Source organism: Salvia splendens, chromosome 13 (genome assembly GCF_004379255.2).
Source record: "Salvia splendens isolate huo1 chromosome 13, SspV2, whole genome shotgun sequence".
Taxonomy (NCBI): Eukaryota; Viridiplantae; Streptophyta; class Magnoliopsida; order Lamiales; family Lamiaceae; genus Salvia; species Salvia splendens.
In genome coordinates, this window is record NC_056044.1 from 26815482 (window position 1) to 26841369 (window position 25888).

At 36.4% G+C, this 25888-nt stretch overlaps 3 protein-coding genes across 3 annotated transcripts; all 3 read right to left on the minus strand.

The window, feature by feature from the left end:
* Window positions 1-1159: 1159 nt before the first annotated feature.
* On the minus strand, window positions 1160-6470 carry LOC121761362 (rhomboid-like protein 15). The gene is made up of 13 exons (XM_042157019.1): window positions 6367-6470; window positions 5792-5957; window positions 5189-5492; window positions 4721-4753; window positions 4533-4624; window positions 4357-4430; window positions 3112-3206; window positions 2954-3023; window positions 2070-2254; window positions 1718-1769; window positions 1573-1629; window positions 1420-1494; window positions 1160-1351 (listed from the first exon to the last, which is right to left on the minus strand). Exons 5-13 carry the CDS (start codon window positions 4585-4587, stop codon window positions 1346-1348), a joined length of 669 nt encoding a protein of 222 aa, XP_042012953.1. The 5' UTR covers window positions 4588-4624; window positions 4721-4753; window positions 5189-5492; window positions 5792-5957; window positions 6367-6470; the 3' UTR covers window positions 1160-1345.
* Window positions 6471-12563: 6093 nt separating this feature from the next.
* On the minus strand, window positions 12564-19761 carry LOC121761269 (syntaxin-132-like). Its single transcript, XM_042156913.1, has 13 exons — window positions 18559-19761; window positions 16679-16789; window positions 16444-16500; window positions 15323-15371; window positions 15009-15097; window positions 14849-14922; window positions 14105-14147; window positions 13959-14019; window positions 13837-13862; window positions 13681-13758; window positions 13261-13341; window positions 13030-13095; window positions 12564-12937 (listed from the first exon to the last, which is right to left on the minus strand). The coding sequence occupies exons 1-13, from the start codon at window positions 18577-18579 to the stop codon at window positions 12764-12766; spliced, it is 930 nt and encodes a 309-aa protein (XP_042012847.1). The 5' UTR covers window positions 18580-19761; the 3' UTR covers window positions 12564-12763.
* Window positions 19762-20615: 854 nt separating this feature from the next.
* On the minus strand, window positions 20616-22020 carry LOC121761271 (50S ribosomal protein L17, chloroplastic-like). Its single transcript, XM_042156916.1, has 2 exons — window positions 21796-22020; window positions 20616-21220 (listed from the first exon to the last, which is right to left on the minus strand). Exons 1-2 carry the CDS (start codon window positions 21977-21979, stop codon window positions 20811-20813), a joined length of 594 nt encoding a protein of 197 aa, XP_042012850.1. The 5' UTR covers window positions 21980-22020; the 3' UTR covers window positions 20616-20810.
* Between the last annotated feature and the right edge of the window lie 3868 nt (window positions 22021-25888).

Genomic DNA, 25888 nt, shown 5'->3' on the forward strand with positions numbered 1-25888 from the left:
AATATCTGATTGACCCAATAATGACCCAATCTGCATGATTTGTCAGCCAAGTTCATCACATATACGCGTGATAGATGTATACCGAAAAATATGATTTTAGTTACTTTATATTTGTAGAACCTTTTTTTCTTATTGCATGAAAACTTATTTTTATCATATGATTTGCCTAGTATTATTGTTGATAATTTCAAGTAAATAAATTTAGTCATCCTTATAATGTATACATTAGACCATCCACAATGCCGCCCAGCCGAGCGTCGGCGCTGGGCGGTCTATTGCAGTCGCCCAGCGGGCGATTGGAGAGAGAAACCGCGCAGCGCTGGGCGGTCGCGTGGCGCTGGGCGGTGCGCTGGGCGATCCGCTCGGCGCTATTACAGCGCCCGGATCACCCAGCGCACCGCCTAGCGCGAAATTTTTTTTTTTTTTCGAAACACTATATATACGCGCTTTGCTCGTCATTTTCATTCGCACCACTTGTTTTAATTAATGTACTTTTTAAATTTTATTAATATTAGTGAATTTTCTTGTTTTTGTGTCGTAAATTTAATTCTGTATATTGTGTGATTGTTAATTATTTCATTTTGTATATATTTGTTAATAGTGATGTGGATAGTATGTGGCTAGGCTATGGCTGGGCTATTTGCTTGTTTTGATGATGTGGCAGGAGGATTTTTAGTGCTGATGATGTGGCAGTGGCTGGACTATTGCTGGGCTATTGCTGGGCTATTCCTATTGTGGATGGTCTTATAGACATGATGGTAGACATGTAAATATAAGAGATCTATTAGTCAATTAATTGTATTAAAAAAATCGAATCGCAATCTAGATGGACATGCATAACGGCAAATCCAGGTCATGCTTCGTTCTACCAATTTGGTCAGATAAGCCTTATCATCCTGGTAAGTTCATTAATCATCACCAATTATTTTTTGACTGCTCAAATTCATGCACAAGAAATTGATCTTCAATTATTTTGCAGCAAATGCAAAGGTTTGTTGTTGGGCTTGTCTAATTTTAAACATTTGCCAATGCTTAGCCATGAAAACACGATCCCTGTAGAACTGAATTTTCCTTTTTTTTTTGGTTTCCTTTAGTAGATTTCAATTTCTTTGTTGTATGGAATACAGAGCTTTCAAAACGATCCTTGGTAGAGAGGCCATTTTTCAGTAAAGAACTGCCATTGTAAGCTTGGATGAAAAAAGTAGAGTATATGGTATTTGTGTTAGATGTTTGAATTCTGTACAACACCAATGCAACGCGTTCCAAATTCTGAAGTACGTTATCAAGAAATCTTCTATGGCGGGTGGATTTTGTGTGTACTACTCCATTGAGTGCTTCTTTTCGACTATCCCTATCAATACCGAGAGTAAGAGGAGCGAAGTTTTACCGCAGAATATGGTGAACTTGAGACAAATATACCTGTTGGCTCATAAGGATTTCAGCTGCAACGTTCAGATCCCTATCAGCAGCTGCAATTGCTACTTCTACCTGTGTCTGCAATAAACACATGAATAAATTCAAAGCAACAATCAAAGATGCCACGCTGAATAGACATACTTAAATCTCTTTTACCCTATCGAAGCCCATAGCAACGAGTTTCTGAATTTCCTCTTCAGTAGCAACAGAGCCCTACATGATGATGAGTTGCAAACACCTCAAGAGATGCAAATAGAGTCATAGACAGAAAGAAATCAAATTTATTTACAGATATGGGAACCTGATTGTTTTGCGTTCTAGCAGGCTGCACTGCACTATTCACTACCGGGGGCCTGAAAAAACAGATAAAATATGAGGCACTAAACACGACAAAAAACAGAGAGTAAAGCCAGAGAATTTATCGAGATTTGAATATTGCCAGTGAGAATGTCTACAGTATGGGCAAAAGTTGATACTAAGACGGTGGTGATGAGAACTTAGTTAAACTATGTTACGTGCCATGATGCTTTGAAAAAAAGGTTTAGTAGCATTTATTCTGTTTTGATGTCTCAAGAAATGCCAAGCAGAGAAACAGAAACATACTAGCAAAACTAGAGATGAAGGATACTTCTGTAGCCGTTCAATGAATTTACCTCCCATCCGGCATCGGCTGACCTCCCCCGCCTCTTGATGGAGTTGTTTGCTGATCCCGGTCATCAACATCATCCAGAAGTCTAGCTTGTAAATTAGAATCAGAATTTGCAACCGAGGCTGCTCGATTTGTCTCAGAACCAAGAGTCCTTCCTCTCCCAGGAAACCTATCACTTCCTTGGGCTGTCTGCATCCAGTAAGCATTGTATAAAGTATAATCATTACTTTCATTACTGTCTTTGTTTCTGATTGTATTTATTACACTCATGGCTTTTAGATTCAGTGCATGAACTACCTAAGACAATGTAAGTTCTGTAAACATATGTCAAATTAAGGAGATTAAGTGATCATTTTTCTCGAGTTCATAGCGGCGTTTTTTAATTCTCAAACATACACCATAGCAACTAGCTCTAGTATTTTCATTTCATTCACATTCATAGTTGATACTTCCTCTGCTCCCAAACGATAGGCCTAATAGGGCAGGTACTAATAAAAATGGTTTGAGTGTATTCTGAGTGGAGAAAGGGTCTCACCTTACAGGTAGAGTTGGTAATAATTAATAATTGTGTTATGAGTAGAGAAAGTGGTGGGTCATGAGGTAGAAAGTGTAAGTTGATATATTGAGGGTGACATATTGTGGGGTAGTGTCTATAAATGAAAATGGGTAATTTTTGTGAACTGCACAAGTGGCAAAATGAGACTATAGTTTAGGGACGGAGGGAGTATACTTCGTTTCCTTATCCTCCCTTCCTAGGTCACACAACCATCCAGTGCGACCAACTTGATTAAAAGTCCAAGCCCATAGTGTGTTAGATTACCAAGCAATCCCAACCCATTTTCCCCTATAATAATAATATAGAACTCTGCAAGATTCCCAAAGTTGTACCTCCACGGAACTTTCTCTCTGTGGCATCCAAGAAGACAAATTCCTCCACATATTTCCAGAAAGCAATCCACTGCAGATGGAAACAACAAGCATCTCAGACTTATCAAATGTATGATAAGAAATCCATCTACTAACTAAGTAGAAAATGCAGGAGCTACCTTGCAGCGGTGTTTTGACTAGTATATGTGGGGATATGGCCAGACACATTGCTGCCAGTAGACAATATGAATTTAGGTCTCCTCACACAGGCAGACTGCAACGACAGGAGTGTTAAAAGGGAGTACATGGAAGGTCACCAATAAACATGGTCGCACACAGAAAGGGTGATGCACAAGACAGAGTAATGGAGCACAAACAGGTAATGCAACAAAAAAAAAACTCACCTTCCATGCTGAACTGATTTTAAAGCACTCCATGGAGAAACAAAATTCAGAAACTAGTATCTTGTGTGATGAAAATGTAGCATAAAAGGAGAGCTTTAAATTCAAAAATCAATTTTTTTTAGTTTCTACATTAGCAAAGATTGAATCACAGATCTATTTACAGGTTTACCATCATTATTTTTAGCGACCCACAAGTTACTCTAATACTCAACATAGTTGTCCCAGCTAGTTTATACCTAATGAGTGAACTTTTTGGTTGCATAATCTTATTTTCTTTTTGAAACAAATTTCCCAAAGAGCTTGGAATTGGAAATTAGCAATAAATGCATGAAAACAGTAGTGCATTCAAAAACCATGCTTCTCTTTTTTCATGTTTCTTGACCTTCTTCCCATCACTAGAGTGCATAATACTATACTATTACTTAAGCTTTCTCCAGGAAATCCCAGACTAGCAGAACATGGCCATAACTCATAAGTCACAAGTACTTGTAAAAGTCACAAACTTTTGTACTAAACACCTATACTAATAAATTCCTGTCACTTAGCTGCACAAATTTCACTTCAATGCACACACGATTCTTCACAACTCAACAAAAATGTAAGTAAGCTAGGTCATCTTGGTAAGTTCTGACTGATGAATGGATCATATGAATGCCAACGTTTTCCTATGTTTCCAGTGCATGGTATTCAATAAAGTTAAGGTGTCCAACCCGAGATGACTAGGAAGATCAAGTTCCTTTCATCTTAATTTAAGGTCTATAAAAGTAATTAAATCCAATTTCAGTCGCACATCTCTTTAGCAAACAAACAAATGCTGGTCGCCGTCCATGATAAGCAAAATTGATTTGATGAAAGGCAATCCAAAGTTTTATTCAGCATCAGAAAGAAGGAAGTTAGCAGTCTGTGTCCCTTGCTAATCTTATTTAAGTGCATAACAGACGGGAGCCTTAAAGAACAGAATAAGAAAAAAAAACAACCAAGGGTTGTGTACCATGCAGTTAATATTCTAATGAAACTTACAAGCAAGGATGACTCCTCAATCGATGAATAGAATGAACCCCCAGGGATCAAGACATCGAAAAACCCAAAAGTATCTGGTTCAAAGAGAAAACAAAAAAGAATTTGCTTTAATTTAGAGAAGGAAGTGTGTTGGCATGTAGGAAGTACGTGTTTGGCAAAAAGTGTGAATAACTTACATGCATATCCAGATAAAATACCACATAGGTGTCCAAGTAATGAGACATTTGCCATAAGAAGCTGAAACACCACTAACAATATCCATACATACCTGGAAGTGTTGAGAAAACTGTCAAACAAAGATGTAAAGGAACAAAAAACATTATAAAAAAACCAAGCAAAGCATTAGCATATAAGCTTCACTGACCATTTTGCAGGGACATTAAAAAGCCCAAAGAAACTGCAGAGCAAAGGGAAAATTTGATAAGTCCCCAGATCTCTCTTCGTAATTATAAAGGCATCATACTAAATCAACTAGCAAGAAGACAAAATCCGATAGCAGAAGTAAATATTCTCAAATCAAATCAAATCGGAAAGAAATTAATATTCTCAATTCTAGAACCGATGGCTCTGATCTCCTATGTTTTGACCACTAAATTATATTTTTTGTTAGATAGTAGAGTATATGCTTCTTCACTTTCAAAAACCTTGTATGAAATTCCAGGTCAAGTTATACTAGATTCATTTCAAAGGGGAAGGACATAGGACAGGAAAAGTAGTCAAGCCATGAATTCCTCATTTGAAATGACCAAGATTTCTGAAGCAGAAGAAGCACAAAAACACATGTCAGGTAATATAATATAATAATAGAAAATAAGCAGTCAATCACACAAACCTTCGGGATTGAACTCCACTAAGACTTGTTTAAATGACTATCATGGAGAACAGGATCCCAGAGAAACCAATCGAACACTGATGCATGAGAGCTGGGTAAAAGCTAATCGGATTATAAGCTGCTAGTAATGCGATGACAAGATGAAGTATGGCACTGCTTATGGCCAGTAGGATTATTATGTAGAGCAAGCGGATGGATCCCATAATTCGTTCCAGCTCAGTGCCCATGGGAACCAATGCCATCATATTGAAGAGAACATGCAGCATAGAACCATGGAATACAATAGAGGTGAAAGTTCTGTAAACTGCAGAACATGGGAGGGGCCAATAAAACAAATAAGTAATTTATTTCTTCCATCAGTAGAGAAAATTGCAAAACATTTGGTAACAAGTTTGTAATCGCAACAACAAAGGTAAAAATAATCAATCCACCATTGTACTAGCCAATTCTTCCCATCTCTGTTATTGAGAAAATGCATTTATGGAACAACTCATAACTCTAGGCACGTGAACATGAAATGAATAGGCAAGGAACAAACCCAAAAAAAGAAAAATTACTACGAGATGCAGCATATTCATATCACAATCGAGAATAATGGTTTACCTTGAAAATGGGAAATAACGGCTGAAGGCAAGAAACAGACTTCGACAAAGGAGTCATAACCAACGAGCAGACAGACCAAATATATGGCTCCACAAATAGCAACAATAACTGATGTAAGAAACGGAATAGCTTCCCACCATTGGTTTACTCGGGTGGACAGTCCCGCCTACACAAACAATCAACCAACTCAAAACAGAATGAAGCAGAAAATCTTACCACATCAATACTAAAATCACGTTTGGATTAATGTGATCTGCATAACTAAAATTCAATCACATAAATTATAAGTCAATAAAACAAAGCACAACCAGACTATTCCAAAAATCATCACACAAATCAAAGTTAAACCAGAAAACACACATCAAAGTTTTACCAGAGAAGAAATCAGATTCTTCCAAGAGCCAATTAAATTCCTAATCCATGCCAAAAACTTAAATTGAGTAAAATCGAGTTCTCAACTCACTTAAACCCGGGAAAATTATAAACCCTAAAGCCGCACATTGCAAGACATAGTTTCATTAAGATAATGTAAGCAAAATTTTAGGAAGGCGGAGCTGAAAGAGAAGATCTGCTACCTCGGAGACGACGTTCGGTCTCATCTCGCTTCGAAATCTTCTCGAATTTTCAGTTGTAAGGTTTTTAGTTATTACGTTACTTCAGAGTTCAGAGTTTTGTCGTGATGACGATTATAATATAACCCGCCCCAGTGGACCAAAATTTAATTTAAAGGGCAAATTATTATTTAAATATTTTTTCCGGGTCATTTAACTTATAAAAGTAATTTCTCTTAATTAAATTATAATTTTTGGTATATTTTTCAATTATCTCATTTAATTAAAATTTGATGAAATTTGTCATTTAAATCATAATTTTTGCTTAACTTCTAGATAAATTTTGTATTGTTATATTTTATGATGATCGACTTTAGATGATTATTATGTAATGAGTGAAGATATAATGACGAAAAGTACGAAAGTCAAAACAAATTTTATCAAAATTTTAATTGTGTGTGACAGTTGAGATAAGTATAAAATTTGTGATTTAATTAACTATGTTTATAAGTTATGGAATTGACATGAAGTCAACCAAAAAGTTTTGTTTTAAATGACAATTTTACTCCATATGTATATTTATTGAAACTTCTCAAGTTTCATGAATAAAAGAATAAACCTAAATTTTTTAATGTATTCTAGTTATAATAAAAATGAATTAATATTGTTGTTGTTGAATTAGAATTTAAAGATTTAGGTTTTTGCCGTATTAAACGGGACTAAGGCCAGAGTCACAGATAGGAATCATAGAAAAGCAATTTCTTACCACACCCCCAAGTTAATTTCAATACAATCAGGTTAAATATTTTCTTACCAAACAATAAATAACATCAAATAAAGATAGAAATGTGAAATTGAGTTTTTATTTGAAATCCATTACTCCATCCGTCCCATAAAATATATGCACTTTTCATTTTCGTCCGTCCCACAAAAATATATTCATTCCATTTTTGGAAAGTTATCCCAATTTATTACTCATGTTTATTTACAACTTATATCAGCATTAAACACTATGAATAACGTTGGTATCACTATCCACTAATACTAATTTAACTACTATTTTCCTCCTCTCACAGACTTTACCAATTTTTCTTTACTCCTGTGCCATATCAATTGTTCATATTTTTATATAACGAAGAGAGAATTTTTCTTTACTTATATTGTGCATTTTGAAATTTACTATTATAAGGGCGTCTACAACACATCGACACAGTTTCATTTGGGGGACAAGATGGTTGCGGAACGAGCTGGTGGTGGCTGCGCAAGACTTCGTGAGACATCACCACAAGCCCTTCACCTTTCGGCCAATGAGGAAGGACCGCGAGATGCGAATCATTGTTTTTGTGTACTATTTTAATTTATTATTAATTCTCATAATTTGAAAATTTTTAATCAACAAATACACATCCCTACACCGATTTTGATATAACTGTTTCCATTTAACACTCTATATTCTCACCTATAAACACAACATTTACCTCATTAATTTCACTAAAAAAATTCGTCTCTCTCTGTTTGATCACTAGCTTTATCTCATTCTTGCAATATGTCCGATGACAGCCAAAACGAATGGTATTAGAGGTATAGTTATTCGTCTACAGATTTAATATAATAAAAATATACTTCATATATAATAAATAAATTTAAATTAAAATAGCTAATGGATGGTGAGCTCTGAGTATTGCTTTATAAATAAGGAATGTGATAAAAAGTGTTGTAGGGCATAAATAGTGTGGGTATTATAAAAGTATTAGTAGTTTTTTAAATTGAAACTAGTATTAACACCCGAGCTATGCACGGGACATAAGAGTTTCAAATAATGAATATAAAAAATAATAAATATATAGAAAATAAGAATTGAAAGTAATATGGAGATTTAAAAAAACAGAAATGTACTTATCTTGTCTCACTCAAAATGAAGAATTTACTACTCCCCAGTGAATGAAACATTTATGCAATTTTAATTTATAATCTAAGTGAAGTAAAAACAATAAAATTAATGACAAAAATAAGATGGGTGACTAATGATCAAAGAGTATGAATTAATTAGAATAAGATATACAAATAAAAAGAATATGTGTGAGTAAAGATGTTTATTGAAAGTGCTATGCAAGTCATTAATCCAAATAAAAAGTAAATTAATATATAAATTTAATAGCTTAATTTATAAAAAATTAATTTGAAAAAATATATGGAATATTAAACATATCCACATTATATCTGAATAATTTAAATCATATAAATTTAAAACTTCTTTGAGAAGTCAAGTTAGAAAATTTGTATTATCCAATAATCACATTTTAGTTGACTGTTTATTTCTTTCTTTTAATTTCAGACCATAACATAACTGGATATACATTTCCAAAGACTAAATGAATTTTTTATATTGAAAAGAATAAATTTCTTACTTCCCGCCACATATGTATAAAAAGTAAATTACTACTATCACTTAAAATAACGATAATATTTTATGCATCTTGTTTATTTTGAATAATGTGAGAATTTACACTACTCTTTATATTAAGAAGTTATACTAAGTTAGATTTAATTTTAAATATATATAATGTCATCTTATTCCTTAGTTTAATCTATAAACTTAGTAGTATTGTTTAATTAGAGGCGAATTAAAATATAAGAACTAAAAACTTTAATTGAGTAAATATAGGATGGAAATTGTAAGCATTACATATATGTGTTGTCGTTTAGCTTGTGAATTAATTCGGAGAAAAAGTATTGCAATAAATGATTAAATCTCAATTTTAACCTAAATAAATGGAAGGCAAACTAAACTCTCTAGCACAATTCCAATTTAACTCAAATATAAGGCTAATTAATATATAAATTTAATAACTTAATTATAAAAAAAATTTAATGGTAGTGCACTATTTAAATGTGTTTTAACACTTCTTCAAGAAGTTAGCATTTTATTGGGCTATTATTTATCCAATTGTTTTTGCCTTAAAAAATTATTTTTTAATAGAAGACATCTCATCTTTCCATTTTCCCTCCAAAAAGGATATTAAGGATTTTTCATCAAACTTGCACTTTAGATTATGATAGATTTACTGACCTATGATGGAAAGGAATCAATCCTACTACTGGTTTATAAATGAATCAACTTGAGCATTAAGTGTGTTAGAATTTTTTAAAATAAAATTTGCAAATTTTTCTAAATTTGATGAGATCAGTTAAATTAGTCAACTTGAATAGAGCCTTAGAGCATCTCCAATGGCGGACGTCCGGTCGGACATCCGGTCGGACGTCGCGACGGGCGACCGGGACGTCCGCCATTGTGGCGTTTAGGGTCGGATACGGACGTCCCGTGAGGACGTCGGGTGTCCTCGGACGTCGGCGCGACGGGCGGGCGGACGTCCGCCATTGTGGCGTCCAGTCGGACGTCCCGTTTTTAAATTTTTTTTTTAAAACTCTATATATACGGCTCGTTAAATTTTATTTCATTCGCACCACTTGTGTTAACAAGTTACTCTCTCTACATCTCTAATTTCAAGTATATCTAGAATGTCTAGTGAAAGTGACAGCGAGAATGAGTTGGAGGTCGCTGTTGAAGGTGCGATAGAGAGGCTGCTACAACAGAGGTTGCAGCGGCGGCAGCAGACGGCGGTACCTCGGCCGATCCATCGTCGAACTCAAGTACCCCGTGACCACATTGCTGCACATATTTGGTTGTATGCGGACTACTTCGCTCCGCAACCGCGTTTTGGGGAAGCCTTATTCCGGCGACGCTTTAGGATGCATCGTCCGCTGTTTCTGCACATCGTGGGTGCTTTAGAGAGAAGATACCTGTATTTTAGGATCAGAGAGGATGCAGCTAGCAAACCCGGACTCACGCCCTTGCAGAAGTGCACTGTCGCAATCAGACAACTGGCGTATGGAGGCGCGGCCGACATGTTTGACAAGTACCTCCACATTGGCGAGTCGACAGCCGTCGAGTGTCTGCAGAATTTTTGCGCGGGCGTGAGAGCGATATTCGGGGAGCAGTATCTTCGGAGTCCGAGCCCCGAAGACTGCCAGATGCTGATAGATATGCATGGGTCGGTGCACGGGTTCCCTGGGATGTTGGGCAGCATAGATTGTATGCATTGGGAGTGGAAGAACTGTCCCGCCGCCTGGAAGGGGATGTATACTACCGGCTTCAAAGCCAAGCATCTCACGATGATCCTTGAAGCTGTAGCTGACTACCGGCTGTGGATATGGCATGCTTATTTTGGAGTCGCTGGGTCCAACAACGACATCAACGTTCTCCAGTCGTCGCCCCTGTTCAACGCTCAGTGCAATGGCGTTGGTCCCGCCATCAGTTTCGTCGCCAACGGCAACCAGCATAATATGGGGTACTATTTGGCGGATGGGATATACCCAAACTGACCCATCTTTGTGAAGTCAATTAAGCATCCGCTCGGACAAAAGAAGACATACTTTGCGAGCCGTCAGGAAGCAGCGCACAAGGATGTGGAGCGGGCATTTGGTGTGCTCCAGAGTCGGTGGGCGGTTGTGAAGGGTCCTGCACGGCAGTGGTATATTCCCAACATCGGCGATATCATGTACGCATGTATCATAATGCACAACATGATTGTCGAAAATGAAGCTGCGGAACTGACTCAGTGGACCAACGAAGATGATACGGGTGCAGGTCCAAGTCACGGCGTGGCCACCGCGAATGTGAATATGGGGGTACCTCATGGAGAGGTCGCGCGGCAGCGTGCATTTGCCGACATGCGGCAAACAGATGCCCATGTTTGACTTCAGCAGGATATCATCGAAGAGGTTTGGACTCGGAGGGGTTGACGTGATATTGTATGAAGTTTTTTTATTAGTATGTAATTTTTTTTTTCGAATCATGTATGTTTTTTCCGATGAAGTTGTTAATTTTTCCGATGAAGTTGTTAATTTTTCCCGTAATTTTTTCGAATAATATATGAGGTTTGGACTCGGAGGGGTTGACGTCAAATTTTATTTCCGTAAATGTAAATTGTTTTATTTGTAAATGTATGATTTTTTTTTATTGCGGGATGTCCTAGTGGGAAGGGCGATGGGAAGGGCGGACATAGGAGGGGATGTCCTAGTGACGTGGCAGTGGGATGGGAAGTCCTAGTGACGTGGCATGAGGTGTTTTTGGGATGTCCTAGTGGATGTCCTAGTGGGATGTCCGCCCACTGGAGATGCTCTTACATATTAAGGGATAGTTTGATAACTAAGTAATGCCTAGAAATAGATATGTATCTCCATATTTCCACCTGTTTGATAACCTATTTAGTCCGCTGAAATAGGCTGGAAATGTGTGGGTTTGTATCTTACAATTTTTGTGGGATAAAAATCCCGACTTGTATTGTGTACCTAGAAATAGAAAACTATACCTTTCATACCCTTTGTCATTCCTTCTTCCAATAAGCGTCAACCTTCTTTCATTCCCAACTCTTCTTCCATCCCCAACTCTTCTCCAAGGAAATCATACCAGCAACTACCAAAGTTTCTTTAGCTGGCGCGGTCGATCAAGTCAAGGAGCTCGAGAGGCAGTTCAAAGAGATGAAGTGTTTCCTCCTAGATGCTGATAAAAGACGACATAAAAGCAGAACAATCTCCAATTGGATCTCAGAGATCAGAGATCTCATCTACAGATCCGAATTGGCCATTGAAATACACACAGCTTATCAAGTCTCTTCAAGGAGAAGAGGCCTCACACAGTTCATTCACAAATATTCCTGCATTTTGACAGATTGCAGCTCACTCCATCAATTAGGCTCCGAGATTTCACAAATTACATCGAATCTGGAGAGGAAACATCATAAAAAGAAGCATAATCATCAATACAGAGGATTGAATTATATCAGTCTGGGGAATGGGAGGGTCACACAAGACCGCCATTGCCAAGAAGCTCTACAACGAGACAACTGACTTTAATCTGTGGGCGTGGGTATGCATTACTCAGCAATGTGAGAGTCAGTTGGGGATTATAAACATTCAGAAGCACAAATATGTAAATATATATTATTATCTTGATATGAAAATTTCCTATCAAATATGGGTGGCTGATATTGAATTATTTAGCTAGTTTAACAAACACATGGAACCAGAGTCATTTTGTTCCATGGACATATATCTACATGCGGCCCTATCTTGATAATATCCCATACTACTTAACAAACGAGCCCTAAAGATAACAGCAGCTAAAACCATCAACTTTGGTCGCTTGAGCAAAGTCCAACTGAAAAAATGAGCATATTTTGTATTTAAATAATTAAATACGCATCCTGATAAAAATTTAAAATACTAGATTACACAAGTGTACACAAGAACAATCACCAAAAAGAATAAACACCATAATTTCTCGAAAATAAATCAATTTTCAATCGTCAATACTCTTTTTTTTTGGTATTATACAATACACTCTGGCAGAAGGAAAGAGCTAAGCGCCATTCTTGTTCTGCCATGGCTTAAGCACACCTACTACGATGATCGCCACAATAATGAGAAGGATCATGATTGCAATACACATCCATTTCCTCGAGCTCCTTTGCAAACTCTTGGCCTTCTGCAGAGCAGTATTCCCCGACTGCACGTGGTCTACCGCAGATGAAACCTGGGAGATCAAAGAGGAGAAAGGATCCATTACGCTGAACTACACAAGTATAGTCGTTTGCTATCACTTGGAAGATTATTAGTTAAGGGTACCTGTGACTCTATGTTATCGAGCATGTCGCCTTGAGCATCCACCAGAACTGCCATGTCTAGGAATATCTGCACAAGACAGTGCAATGGAACAATACTAACTCTTCAACGAGGATCGATTTAAATGATATCCAGAACTACCCTAAATGAAGTAACTCCTCCAAAATGTAAACGTTGACAATGAAGTGAGTATGATGTATGTACAGAAATAAATAGCCACAGTAACCACTATACCTGTTGTAAGTCAAGAAGCTTCTTCTCTAAGTCTCTAACTGCATCATGACGCTCTTGAATTTCCGCAAGTGTGTCCATTACCTGCAAGTAAGATAATGTTAGCATGATTAATAAGTACTATAACTGAAGGAAATTAGCATGTGAGGACGTAGCCATTCAGGTCTGACGTGTTGGTTATCAGGTGTGAGTGTGTGCATGTGTTGTGTTTTACTCTATAAAGGTAAAGCTACACATTTTACTCAAATAATCAGAAAGATCCCCACCAACCTCATTTTTTTCTACATGCTGAAAAGTTTATGGAATGGATACAAGTATTGAGAAATGTATCTATATACAATGAAATAACAATACAATGCAACAAACAAATAGAAAATCGAGCAGAAGAAAGCAGAAGACGAAAATTTTGAATTAGGAAGATACCTGGCCTCGGCCTTGTTCTCGGATTGCATTCTGAAAAATTTGCTCGCTGTCTCCAGTCTCTATTAATTGATCAATTGTCTGGGATAGAAGGTTTGAAAATCAATAACATATTAATACATGAAAAGGTTATGGAAATTATGGAATAACTGGCTTCACCTCTTCATCAGCCCGAGTGCCAGTCACTAGAAGGAACACGACAGCCATCAAACCAGTTAATACAATTTAAGAAAGATGGTATACTAAAGCAAAAAATTTGTTTGTACAACAAGCATCAAAACCTGTGAATACACGTCTCTCAACTACTTCACGGTACTCTTGATGTATATTCTCCCTTAAGGTCTGCAGAGTACTTATAACAACATTAGATAAACAAAAATTAGAAAAAAATTTACAACATGCCAACATAACAGTGTGTCTGCTCTACCTGAAACTCAGACATTTTGTCTTTAAACCTCTTCTTCAACGCCCTGTATTCAAACATTAACTGATAAGAAATAAGATTTGACCGTTTCAATTACTAGTGGATAAAATTTATAAATCATAGACAGGTTAGAAAAAAGAACTGTCACTTGCAGAATGAGGAAGGAGCAAAATGATTGGGGACTGGAAGAATATTTATCAAGTAGATACAACATTTGAATTTTGAAGATTTACCAACAAAATCCAATCAATACAAGTAATGCTAATAACAATTTAGACAGTTAGTTTCTTCTCCCCTAACTGCATGGAAAGATTCTCCTATAATTTATAAGAAAAACTTCCTTTACGAATGGTACATACATGAATGATTTAAAGAGGCAATAAATATTGTTACCCCAAGAGTTTTAGTTAAATTAGAAAATGGAAACCAGGAGAGATACAGTAGTGCTTGTGCACTAGACAATAATTGAGTGCAAAGAAACTCCAGCATTTTCTATATTAGGTAAATACCAAACATTAATAATTAACATTAAAATACTTGAGTAATCAACCTAAAGAATGATACTTTAATTATATCTAGATTGAACCGTGAAATTCAAACTTAATAAAGAATAGTTACTCCTGGTTGATGTTTTAATCGAAATCAGCATAAATTAAGTGAAGGAATGAGGTAAACAAATTTAGAATGGCACATCAGTTACTTATGATAAACAATAGCCAGGATAGGAAAAAAGGAGTGCACAATTACACTGTTGTAGCTGTTCTTGATCTGTCTACGCCTGATCCTTTTCCGCATCCAGGCTCTTGTCTATTGGCTAAATTCTATAAAACACAGGAAAACATCAATCACCAGTACTAGAAAAATTCAGTAAGTAAACCACAATGAGACATGCAACACAATTCTTTACCTCTTTGTCAAGTTCCTCAATTCTTAATTTAATTGTACGTGCAATTTTTCCTACTTCATCAACATCCTTCTCCATTCGCTTCTTGATTGCTACAGGGTTACAATTTTTAGTGAGCACAAGAATAAACTAACAAACAAGGCGAAACAAAAGCTGATAAAATGCCCAACAAAGATGAAATTGATTAGAGAATTGAGCTGCTCATGTAGATAGAAATATTAAAGTCCTGGCACGTATACCAAGCAAACATAATGCTTGAGCTACCATGCAAAACTAATCTGGTACGCCTGTAATATATTCTTGTCAAAATAGTGTACCTTTCATTGCAGCAGCCTTGGTGATAGCCTTTGATTCCTCATGCGCATCCTGCAGTTGAAGGATGATGAATATTATCAGAGTTCAGATAGATGATAACATAACCAGAATGTCCAAGCTTAGATAACCTTTACCAACACTTAACATGTCAAATAGGAAGATACAGCAGAATAAAACTGTATACATATTCAACTAATCTACAACAGTGAGACACCTAGCAATAGACCTGAGAAAATTCCATATGCATGCATCCACTCCTATGCAAATGAGGTAGGATTTGGAGTTCAGAATTTAGTCAAATTCTCAATGACTTGACTTCCACCCCATGATGAAGTCCACCAATGGTGTCAGGTATTTAGATAAGAATTGGGAGCGATATATGAGTATTATAAGAAATTAAACATTACTTTAAGTGCTAGAATAACTAAGGAAGGAGATTCTTCTATTTCAGGAAATGCACTTGAATGGAGCAGTTCGTACTGAAAACCGGGAGTGGCAAAAAAAGGGACAGATGAGTAGAACAGACACTAATGAAAGTCTCCTGGGAAAAATCTGAGCAATTACTACTCGGTCAAACTAGTCACACCATTATAATAGCAAATGTAATAAAGCTCCACTGACCTAGTAAAACAGAAAATCCGGTGGAATCAGGTAAATAACTTCATTTGAGGATAGATAGTTATATTCATGGAATCTATGAAGTTGAATACGCCCAAGTCATGGGGAATTACTTTTGAGTTTATTTAACATGATAAATAATAAGATGAAGAGAAAACCAGAAACTAATCGAACACTAAACATGACATCACGGCAATAACTTATATGGTTAAAACTTAAAATAAGAGTAAGAAGTAAAAAATGCCCGTATTTAAGTATAGTACTAACAAATAGATAAGCCAAAAGCACCAAACATTGAACATCACAGCCACAGTTCATTACTTCATTAGAAGGAAAGTTTAAATATTAATATTCTAGGCTGGAAATTGTGTAGGTCTACAAGCACTTCATCATTTTTTATATTTCTTGGATGTTATAAAAGATGAAAAGGAGATGAGAAATTCATCTTATTCTTAACCACATGAGTTCAACCTAGAAACAAGAAAAGAGAAATAGCAGCACAAACCTGAAGTTTTCTCAGTAGGGCATTGAGCTTTTCATATTGTTTCTCAATAACCTGAACCTGTCAAATTGTCAATTCACAATTAGATGCAACCAAAGCCCAAGTCTCAAATAAAATAAGTATAAACTCACTGATTATAATATCAGGTTTTTAGGTCATATAGTAAGCAAGTAAAATGCAGTGTACTGACTCCTTCTAATGATCCTCATCAAGCGCTATAGTGATTAGTAGTAGTCACCTGCTTAAAGAAATCTTCCAAGCCTAGGTCGCCTGTTTTTCGATCCGTTCCCATTCCCATTTCAATATCACCATTTCTATTTCCTTGATCCCGTGAGTTCACAAATGAATCCTGTAAAGATTACACAAGAAGAACAAAACAGACAATTTCAGGATTACATTTTTACAAAGAAATGTAACATAAGCCACATTAGAGGTGCTAAAAGCATAGACACTGTAAACAAAAGCAAATCATGAAAAGAGATGGGTGTTACACTTTTACTAATAGTTTCAAGATCAGTGCTCTAGTTCCTGAGCAGATTAATGAAAAGTGTAAGAACTGTTGTAAGGAATTATCTCACAGGGATCAAATATTCTGAATTTGATTAGACAAGCAATTCTCGGTCACATTTCTTTTCCAGACTGTTTACCCTTGACTTGTATATTTAGACACAAAATTTTATAAATTCAAACATCTAAAAGTTATAACTATCATTTCCATTTTGTGTAAATGAGAACTAGAGTAAGCATGGACTGTGCACTTAAGACTTGGGGTCTGTTATAACAAAAGGTTTCCTAGCTTTGGTTCATTTAGTTAAGTAACTCATTATTGAACCGAGAATCTAAACTAGTGTGTTTCTTCTCAAAGATGTTCCCCTATTCTATATTGGTTGCAAAGAGGATCCCTGTAATAAATTGAGATTCCTAATCAAAATACTCATTGAACATGACAAACTCACAGCTTCATGCCAACTATGCAAAAATAACATAGACACGTTTCTCCAAAAGGTTCCAGACACAAATTGAGGTCCCTTCTATTTATTTTTGTCAAATTTGAGTCCTCTTTCCCACAGACCACATTATCAGATCTCTGATAATATATTTGACATGATTTATTCCTTTCTAATGCATCGGAAAGGACAGAGTTTATCAATGAGATAGATCCAGATGATAATATATTACTCCCTCCGTCCCGCGTTACTTGAACGTTTCCTTTTCGGCACGGAGATTAAGGAATGAGTGATAGACAAAGTCAAATATTACGGCTGTAGGTGATAATTTTTACTAAAAATGGAAAGAGTGCAAATAACTTGGGACGCCCAGAAAGGAAATACGTGCAAGTAACACGGGACGGATACATGGTGACACTGCCACATACCATCATTGTGTTCATGGGGATGCAGTTAGGGTCTAAGCTAGCCTCATTAATTGTAATACTTTGTTAAGCATCTTTTGGTGAAAGCATGTGAAAATCACATTACCACTTACCTTCAATACGAGAGAATACTTACATGATTCACAAACTGGGACTACTTTTATTTAGATAATCTTTAGGTTTGATGAAAAAGAAAGAACTAAAACCATTAGGCCATCCACCAATTAGTCAAAAATCTCTGACGAATTGTGCAAGTATGTAACTTAAATCATCAATTGCAGATATTTCTGCCTGTGTATAAGAATTTGTCTGATTAGTCAAACTCGCAGTAAGTTCAATAGTTTGGTTACAAGCAACATAGAAATCTGATCTTATCCAGAAAGAAGTGATCAAGTTTTAACTTTGATAGTGATTTCTGTTTCTACCAGCACCTGTATGCTAAACAATTGGACAAAGATGGAGCTAAAGTTGTACACATTTGTAAGAATAGATTTGTTACACTCAAAACTGTTAGAATCATACAATTCAAGCGAAATTCAATTTTACAGCTTCTCCCACTCATAAGCATTGCCAACTTTTTATGCCTCAAGTTTTCAACTAAAATCTGCAGCAATTTCATTCGTTTAATATTCAGCTGCTAAAAGCTACTGCATTGACATTGCAAGCCAGCAATTGCTTCAATTTTACCAATTGATAAACAAATCAATCAGCAATCAGACAATTGAGAAAAGGGGGGGAACACTTACCGACGACAAAAGGTCATTCATTGCGAAGGCCGCAGGAATCTGGAGACGAAAGAGGAATAGATTGAACAAAAGATTTCCTTTCCTAGTGAAAAGACTCCTACCTCTGTGACTCTGTGTCTCCCTTCCTCTACTTTCTCTCTCTACTTCTTCCTTCTTTTGCTTTTGCGTTTGTAACTTTTTCAGACGCGGGTTGGATGAGAGAGACAGAGACAGAGACAGAGAAAGAGACAGATGGACTGTTTGCGTTGTTTGTGCTGTGTGCGAAGCGTGATGGGATTGCTCAAATTTCAATTCCGATCCCTTTTATATTTTGATTTAGCTGATTTTGGGTATAATATTTTACTCATATTTTTGTTATTATAGTAATGCATAATAAAATTGGAAATAAAATGATATAGTAATATTTTGCTATATTTGACCAATTATAAAATTGTTCCAATTTTAGAAAATTCTAAATAACACACTTTAAATAATTTTGAAAGTGTTGACTGCACTTTATGAACCGAATTTCTAAACGTAGATAAAAAAATGACATAATCTTTGAAATATTCAGGAAAGAATTTATGATCTTTCAAAAATTTTGTAAATATATTCCTTAATTATATTTTCATTCTCAATTTATAATGGTAGGATTTTAAGGTAAATATGCTTGTCTATGAAAACGCCAGCTTTACTATGTGAAACCTCAAATATTTGCGGAAATGGACCCCTGCTGTGCACAGCAGGTGCTGTGCCATTTCTACACACGCAATTAAATAAAAAAAAACGAAAAAGAAAAAAGATAAAAACAAGTAAGCCTGCGTTTTATTCATGAACTGCTGTGTTTTAGACACAGCCCCCTGCTGGGAGCCTTCCCCAATATTTGCCTTGCACGAATTAGTTAGCCAATGACGGCTTGGCAGTTGGCATGTGACTTTTTTTTAAAAACAAAATAAATAAATACTCCCTCCATCCATCAAAGTTTGTCCCAATTTGACCAGAGGTTTTAAAAAATTGTTTAGCTTTGTATTAAATGAAGGTGTGTAGTGGAATAAAAGTCTCATATTGAGGTGCATTTAATGTCTATTTTTTTAGATTCCAAAGTGAGACAAACTTTGTGGGACATGCGAAAATAGTAAAATATGACAAACTTTGGGGGATGGAGGGAGTAATATTTTTCTATGCTATAATGTTTATTATAACATTTTTTTTGTTACATATATGTTTTATTTTTTAATTATCTACTTTTATTTTAATTTTAAATTATGTAAACATCTTTATTTTACAAATTTTAGTTGTTTAATTAAAATATTAGGCTAATTATTATTCATAAATCTTAATTGTAATACATGATGAAGAAGTGAATATTACCAAGTGCTTCAGATTCCAGATTTATGAAAAATCATCAATTAGGTTTTTCACAATTTTTTTCCATTATACACTGAAACTGAATCACTTAAGAGCATAATCAACTTAAATCATTAGTATTATTTGAATTCAAATATGACATTTAAAGTTTAAAAGCATTATTTTTTTAAAAAAATTGTTACTTGCATATATTTCAGATGTATGCACATTACATTAATAATTATAATTAAGGTTAATTTTATTATTATATAAAAATCATGAACATGTTACTACTATCTAAAAATATATAAATAGGGTAGTTATATAAAATTATATGTTATAATGCATAACTAGAAATCAAATTTTAATCATTAAATAAAAAAACGAAAGGATGAAATTAAAAACACATACTCCCTCCGTTCCACAATAATAGAGGCATTTCATTTTCTACACTCGTTTTGAGAAAATGATATTAAATAGTTAAAGTGGAGAGAGAGTAAAGTAAGAGAGAGAATAATGTAGAGAGTAGTCTTATCTACAATATTCTTCCTCCTACTTTACTTTTTCTCCCCTTTAACTATTTATAATTATTTTTTCAAAATGAGTGCGCAAAATGAAATGCCTCTATTACTGTAGAACGGATGAAGTATCATTTAAAGATAACAACTAGATTACTTTAAGATTGTTTTAGTTTATATGAAGGGTATGGAGTCATGTTAACTAAAACAATCTAAAAATGGCTTCAGTGTTATGAATTAAATCGATCTAAAAATGACCTAATTATATCCTATCTAAAAATCACCTCCACGTATGGATGATCATTTTTAGTCATGCATTAGGATTCGGTTAATTAAACGCATCACATTTGATTCGAATCAAGGATAGATGAAAGAATAGCTCTCGGTCTTACTGATATCGATCACAACCTAGACCAGTTCGATGTAAGCCATAGGAGCATTATCCCCACGCCTCGGTAATGTCCTCATTATCCTAGTGTACCCTCCTTCTCTGTCCCCGTACCTCTCCCCAACCTCAGCAAATAAGGCATGGACAATTTGCTTTTCGTAGATGAAGCCAAGGGCTTGTCGTCTCTTGTGTAGGGTCCCATCCTTAGCCAGTGTGACCATCTTATCGACATACTTCCTCACTGTACTAGCCCTGGCTCGGGTGGTCTTTATGTGACCATACTTGAGAAGCTGGGTAGTCAAGCCTCGTAGAAGAGCCTTGCGCTGGTCGGGAGGCCGATTGAGCTTGGGCACCTTCCTCCCGTGTCTCATGGCAAAGAAACGGCTACCATTGTCTACCGTGGGGAAGCAATGCTCAAAGCTAAATGAATCTACAGTGTTTGGAAAAAAAAATTATGGGGACAGGGATCAAATCAACCTTATGGTAATGTACAGTACAAAAGGGTTTTATTCCATCAACATACTACATCAAAGATAATGATACTAAGATAACAATTGGTAATAGCAAGATTTGCAATCATCATCACCATAAAAGAGAAATAGGTAGAACTAACATTATGACAGAGATGAGATAAAAAAACATTTTCTTATCAACTCATTCAACAGTCCAACAAAATCAAACCATTTTCAGTAGTATCAAATCCCTCAAAATTAGACTCTGATAAGCAAACTTTGATAAGCAACTATTTCTGTTAACATCCACAAATAATTACTAGAAAATCACATTTTCCAATTCATTCATTTATTATCGAAGACAATCACATTTTCGAATTCATTCATTTTCCAATATGTATATTAGTTAAAAACTTTACCTTGAAATTATCCAGCCGAAAACCCCTAATATTACAAGTAAAATTGAGCAAATAGAAACCATCGCAAAATCACTGATTAAACAAAAAAGTCCAATTCCAATTGCATTAATTTATTGATAGTATTTTTCTGGTACCTGGAGAAGAGAAGATGGGCAGCAACGGAGCGAGACCTACAAAGGAGTTGAGCTGCCTTGGGCCAGACTTAGGGCGAGCAATTTTGAGGTTTGAAGGAGAGAAGCCGTTGGGAAAGCAAATAGAAGGAGGGGAGGGGAGAGCAGCACGTAGAGAAGAGAGGCTAAACGTTGAAGCAGACGCCATTGTTGCTACTCCCCTGGTTTTGAGTTTGGGTGGAAGATATGCCGCTCAGTTTTTTATATGGATAATTCCACATTGCCCCCTGACCTTTAGAGCATCTCCAATGGTGGCGAGCGGGCCGGCTAGCCGATTTCCGGCGCTTTTCGGTCCGCTCGCCGAACCATTGGACCGGTTAGCACCATTTCGGCGAAAAAATCAGCCGCCATTGCAGGCTCAGGATCGGCGAGCGAATTAAATTTTTTTTTTCGAAACACTATATATACGCGATTTGCACCTCATTTTCATTCGCACCAAGCACATGCCGACATGCGCCAACCGGATGCTCATATTCGACTCCAAAAGTATTTAATTGAAGAGTTGTGGGCGCGGAGGATTGCACGATGTTAGTTTTTTTTAATTATGTAATTTTTTTAAATGTACTTTTTTTTAAATTTAATTAAAATAATTGGATTTTCCCGTATCTGTGTCGTAAATTTAATTTCGTATTTTGTGTGATTGTCAATTATTTATTTTATATAATTAGGGATGATGTGACTAGGCTATTGCTGAGCTATTTGCTTATCCGGATGATGTGTCAGGAGAATTTTTAGTGCTGATGATGTGGCAGGAGGAGTTTGTGACTGGACTATTGCTGGGCGAACGCAGTTGCGGATGCCCTATGGACTCCCGCTTGTAAAATTTACTATGATAAATTAAGTTTGCTTTTTTTAAAGGGGAAAATCGGGTTTATGGGGCACTTTACACTAAAGATTACGTAAATGTACCCATTTTGTTATCTATTCCAAAAATGGGAAAAACGCCAACCACATTGGCGTTTCTATTAGTAAAAACGCCAACCTCATTGGCGTTTATCTTCGCGTCGTATTGGAGGTGTATTTTCGCCAAATACAGCGGCGGGAAAAAACGCCAATGAAGTTGGCGTGTTTTAAGGTAAAACGCCAATGTAGTTGGCGTGTTTAATTAATAAAAACGCCACTGAGGTTGGCGTGTTATGCTTAAAAACGCCAATTTGAGCGGCGTGTTTCTGTTGAACCATATCCTTATCAGATCTCCCCCAACATCGCGACCCTAAACACTTTCCCTCCCCAAAACGCGAAAACCCTTCCCAAACGCATAAAAACCTTTCGCTCGGGTCGACCCGGTGGTGGATTTAAGCGTGGATATTTTGAATTTGGCTAATTCTTTCAACCATTAGTCCTTCTAATCGGTTAGTATATCAAATTTTAGACTCATTCTTCTAAACATTAGTCTTCCAATATTTGATTGATTGTTGTGATAATATATATTGTAGTGTAATTAATATAATAGTTTGACCAATTATTATGGGTACACTAATATTTTGATGGATTATTATGATAGTATATATTTTAATGGAAATATTTTGACCAATTGTTATGCTATTATATGTTATAGTATATTTTATGGATTGTTATGATAATACATATTGTAGTGTATTTAATAGAATTATTTTGTCAATTTTTGGCTGACTCTACATAATGATGAATGTAAAAATAATACATATTTATTTGTGTTTTACATTATTGCAGATAGTATGACGTGGTGTGTCAATTTATATTGGGGTGGAAAGATAATTCCCGGAGCAGTTATTTCGTATGATCCTCCTTTTGCTAAAGGATTCATTATGTTGGATGAAACAATTTCGTACGATGACCTTGTGGAAAAAATTTGTGAAAGGATGGGGATAAGCATATATGAAAACAATATTCAAATAATATGGAAACGTACTATATGCTTTGGATCCGGAGTCACGTTTATAGGTGTTCAACTAGAAGAAGTATGCATGCAACTAATGTTTAGTGAGAGTATGGTTATTGGAGGTGTAATTGAATTATATGTTGAGTATTCGGCAATTACTCAACATCATAGTCATCATGTCATAAGTTATGATGCTGGTACGTCAACGAGAGCCCAAGAACCATATTTTGCTGCAACACAAGATTTTGATGTTGGTACGTCTACGAGAGCCGAAGAACCATATTTAGCTGCAACACAAGATTTTGAAGCTGGAGGCGTGCATTTAGGGGATCGTGACAATTGTGATGTGGTGGAGGACATAATAGGTCCTGATAAAGCCGACTTTCTTGATCCACAATCACCTTATAATTCTGAAGATTCCGACACGGTTAGTACAGACTCAGATGGTGATCCGTCGGATGATGAACAATTTGTTGCTTCAAGACCATCCATTCCACTTGGAGAAACAGCAGTTGGAGAAACATCAGTTGGTGGAAGGGCAGTTGGAGGAAGAGTAGTTCCACAGTTCCCACAGCCTGGAATCAACTACTTTCGCACCTTACCAGGTCCATATGATAGTTTTGATCCCAAAAACTTTGAGCGTGATGATCCCAGTGTGCATTATTGGAGTGAAAAGGATCCTACCAATGTCGGTTTGCATACTAAATTTAGAACGAAGTTGGAATTGAAGGCAGCTGTGACTCATTGGCATTTGGAAAAAATCCGACCATATACAGTTGTTGAAAGTAAAGGAAAGAGATGGCATGCAGTTTGTAAGTGGCCACAGGGAAATCCGAAAGATAAGTCCTTACCGCCATGTTTGTGGGAGTGCCGAGCAACACTGAGGAAGCATGATGAACACTGGCAAATTAGAGTGTTCAGCACTGCTCATACTTGCATGGGGGATCGTAACTATAATGGCCACGCTAATCTTTCGTCGGGTATGATAGCGTTGAGTGTTCGCCATCAGATAGAAAACGATCCTTGCTACAAGGTAAAAGCAATTGTGGCGGATATTGAAAATAGATTTCATGTCAAAGTTAGTTACAAGAAAGCATGGTATGCTCGGAGGACAGCGATTGAGCTTGTATACGGTGGATGGGAGTGGTCGTTCAAAGTTTTACCAGCTTATTTGAATGAAGTGCAAAGACAAAATCCTGGCACAATTGTGGAATGGATGCACGATGACATATTAAGCAATGGTATGAACAAGGTATTCAAGTACGTATTCTGGGCTTTTGGACCAGCTGTGGAGGCTTTTCAACTATGCAAACCAGTTTTAACGGTTGATGGAACTCATCTACGTGGACGATGTCGAGGTAAAATTCTTATTGCCGTTGGATTTGATGCTAATAAGAAATGTTTGCCTGTTGCATATGCCATTGTTGATGAGGAAACCAAAGAAAGTTGGAATTGGTTTATGGAACGCATTAGACTTCATGTAGCAAAGCATGAAATATGTGTCATATCTGATAGGCATGTGGGAATCATAGATGCAATGAATTCTCCCATATGGAAAGAAGAACCCAATGTGGGTCATCACAGATTTTGCTTGGTACATGTTAGAAAGAATGTTTTGCAGAATCACAAAGGTATCATGGTCAAAAGACTTGTTTGGAAAATTGGTATTGCTACCAAGAAGCGCAAGTTTAAGATCAGACGTCGTTTACTTCGAAACGTCAACAACGAGGCTTTGCAGTACCTTGATGCCGTGGAGTTAGAAAAATGGAATCTGGCGTATGACAAACACAAAAGATGGGGTGAGGTTTCCACTAATATGGTGGAATCTTACAACAATGTGTTGAGAGGCGCAAGACAACTCCCAATTAAAGCTTGCATTGATATGATATTCTGGAGGACAATAGAATGGTTCAATGACCGGTCAATTGCATCAACACAGTGTGCCACACCACTTACCCCGTGGGCGCATGAAAAGGTGTGCAAAAATGATGCAAAAGGTCAATTGCATAATGTGAGAGCACCCAACACAATTGCAGGGCATTATGTGGTTCGAACAAAGCGTCGAATTGGTGGAAAGGGCGCTAATAAGTGGAAGGTAAAGTACTTGGACTCGCACTGCAAATGTCAAAAGTGGCAGATGTGGAGACTTCCATGTTCACATGCAGCGGCAGTTGCGCGTTTTAGAAACGACAACAT

Excerpts from the sequence above, each read along its gene's own strand:
- LOC121761362 (XM_042157019.1), bottom strand. The coding sequence starts at position 4,587 with ATGGCAAATGTCTCATTACTTGGACACCTATGTGGTATTTTATCTGGA. Across the intron at positions 2,255-2,953 it reads AGAGAGAAAGTTCCGTGGAG|ACAGCCCAAGGAAGTGATAG; the intron begins GTACAACTTTGG and ends TACTGGATGCAG. Across the intron at positions 1,630-1,717 it reads CTAGAACGCAAAACAATCAG|GGCTCTGTTGCTACTGAAGA; the intron begins GTTCCCATATCT and ends ATCATCATGTAG.
- LOC121761269 (XM_042156913.1), bottom strand. The coding sequence starts at position 18,579 with ATGAATGACCTTTTGTCGTCG. Across the intron at positions 14,923-15,008 it reads TTGAGGAACTTGACAAAGAG|AATTTAGCCAATAGACAAGA; the intron begins GTAAAGAATTGT and ends TGTGTTTTATAG. Across the intron at positions 14,148-14,848 it reads TCAAGAACAGCTACAACAGT|GGCGTTGAAGAAGAGGTTTA; the intron begins GTAATTGTGCAC and ends GTTTGAATACAG.
- LOC121761271 (XM_042156916.1), bottom strand. The coding sequence starts at position 21,979 with ATGGCGTCTGCTTCAACGTTTAGCCTCTCTTCTCTACGTGCTGCTCTC. Across the intron at positions 21,221-21,795 it reads GCCCATCTTCTCTTCTCCAG|ATTCATTTAGCTTTGAGCAT; the intron begins GTACCAGAAAAA and ends CAAACACTGTAG.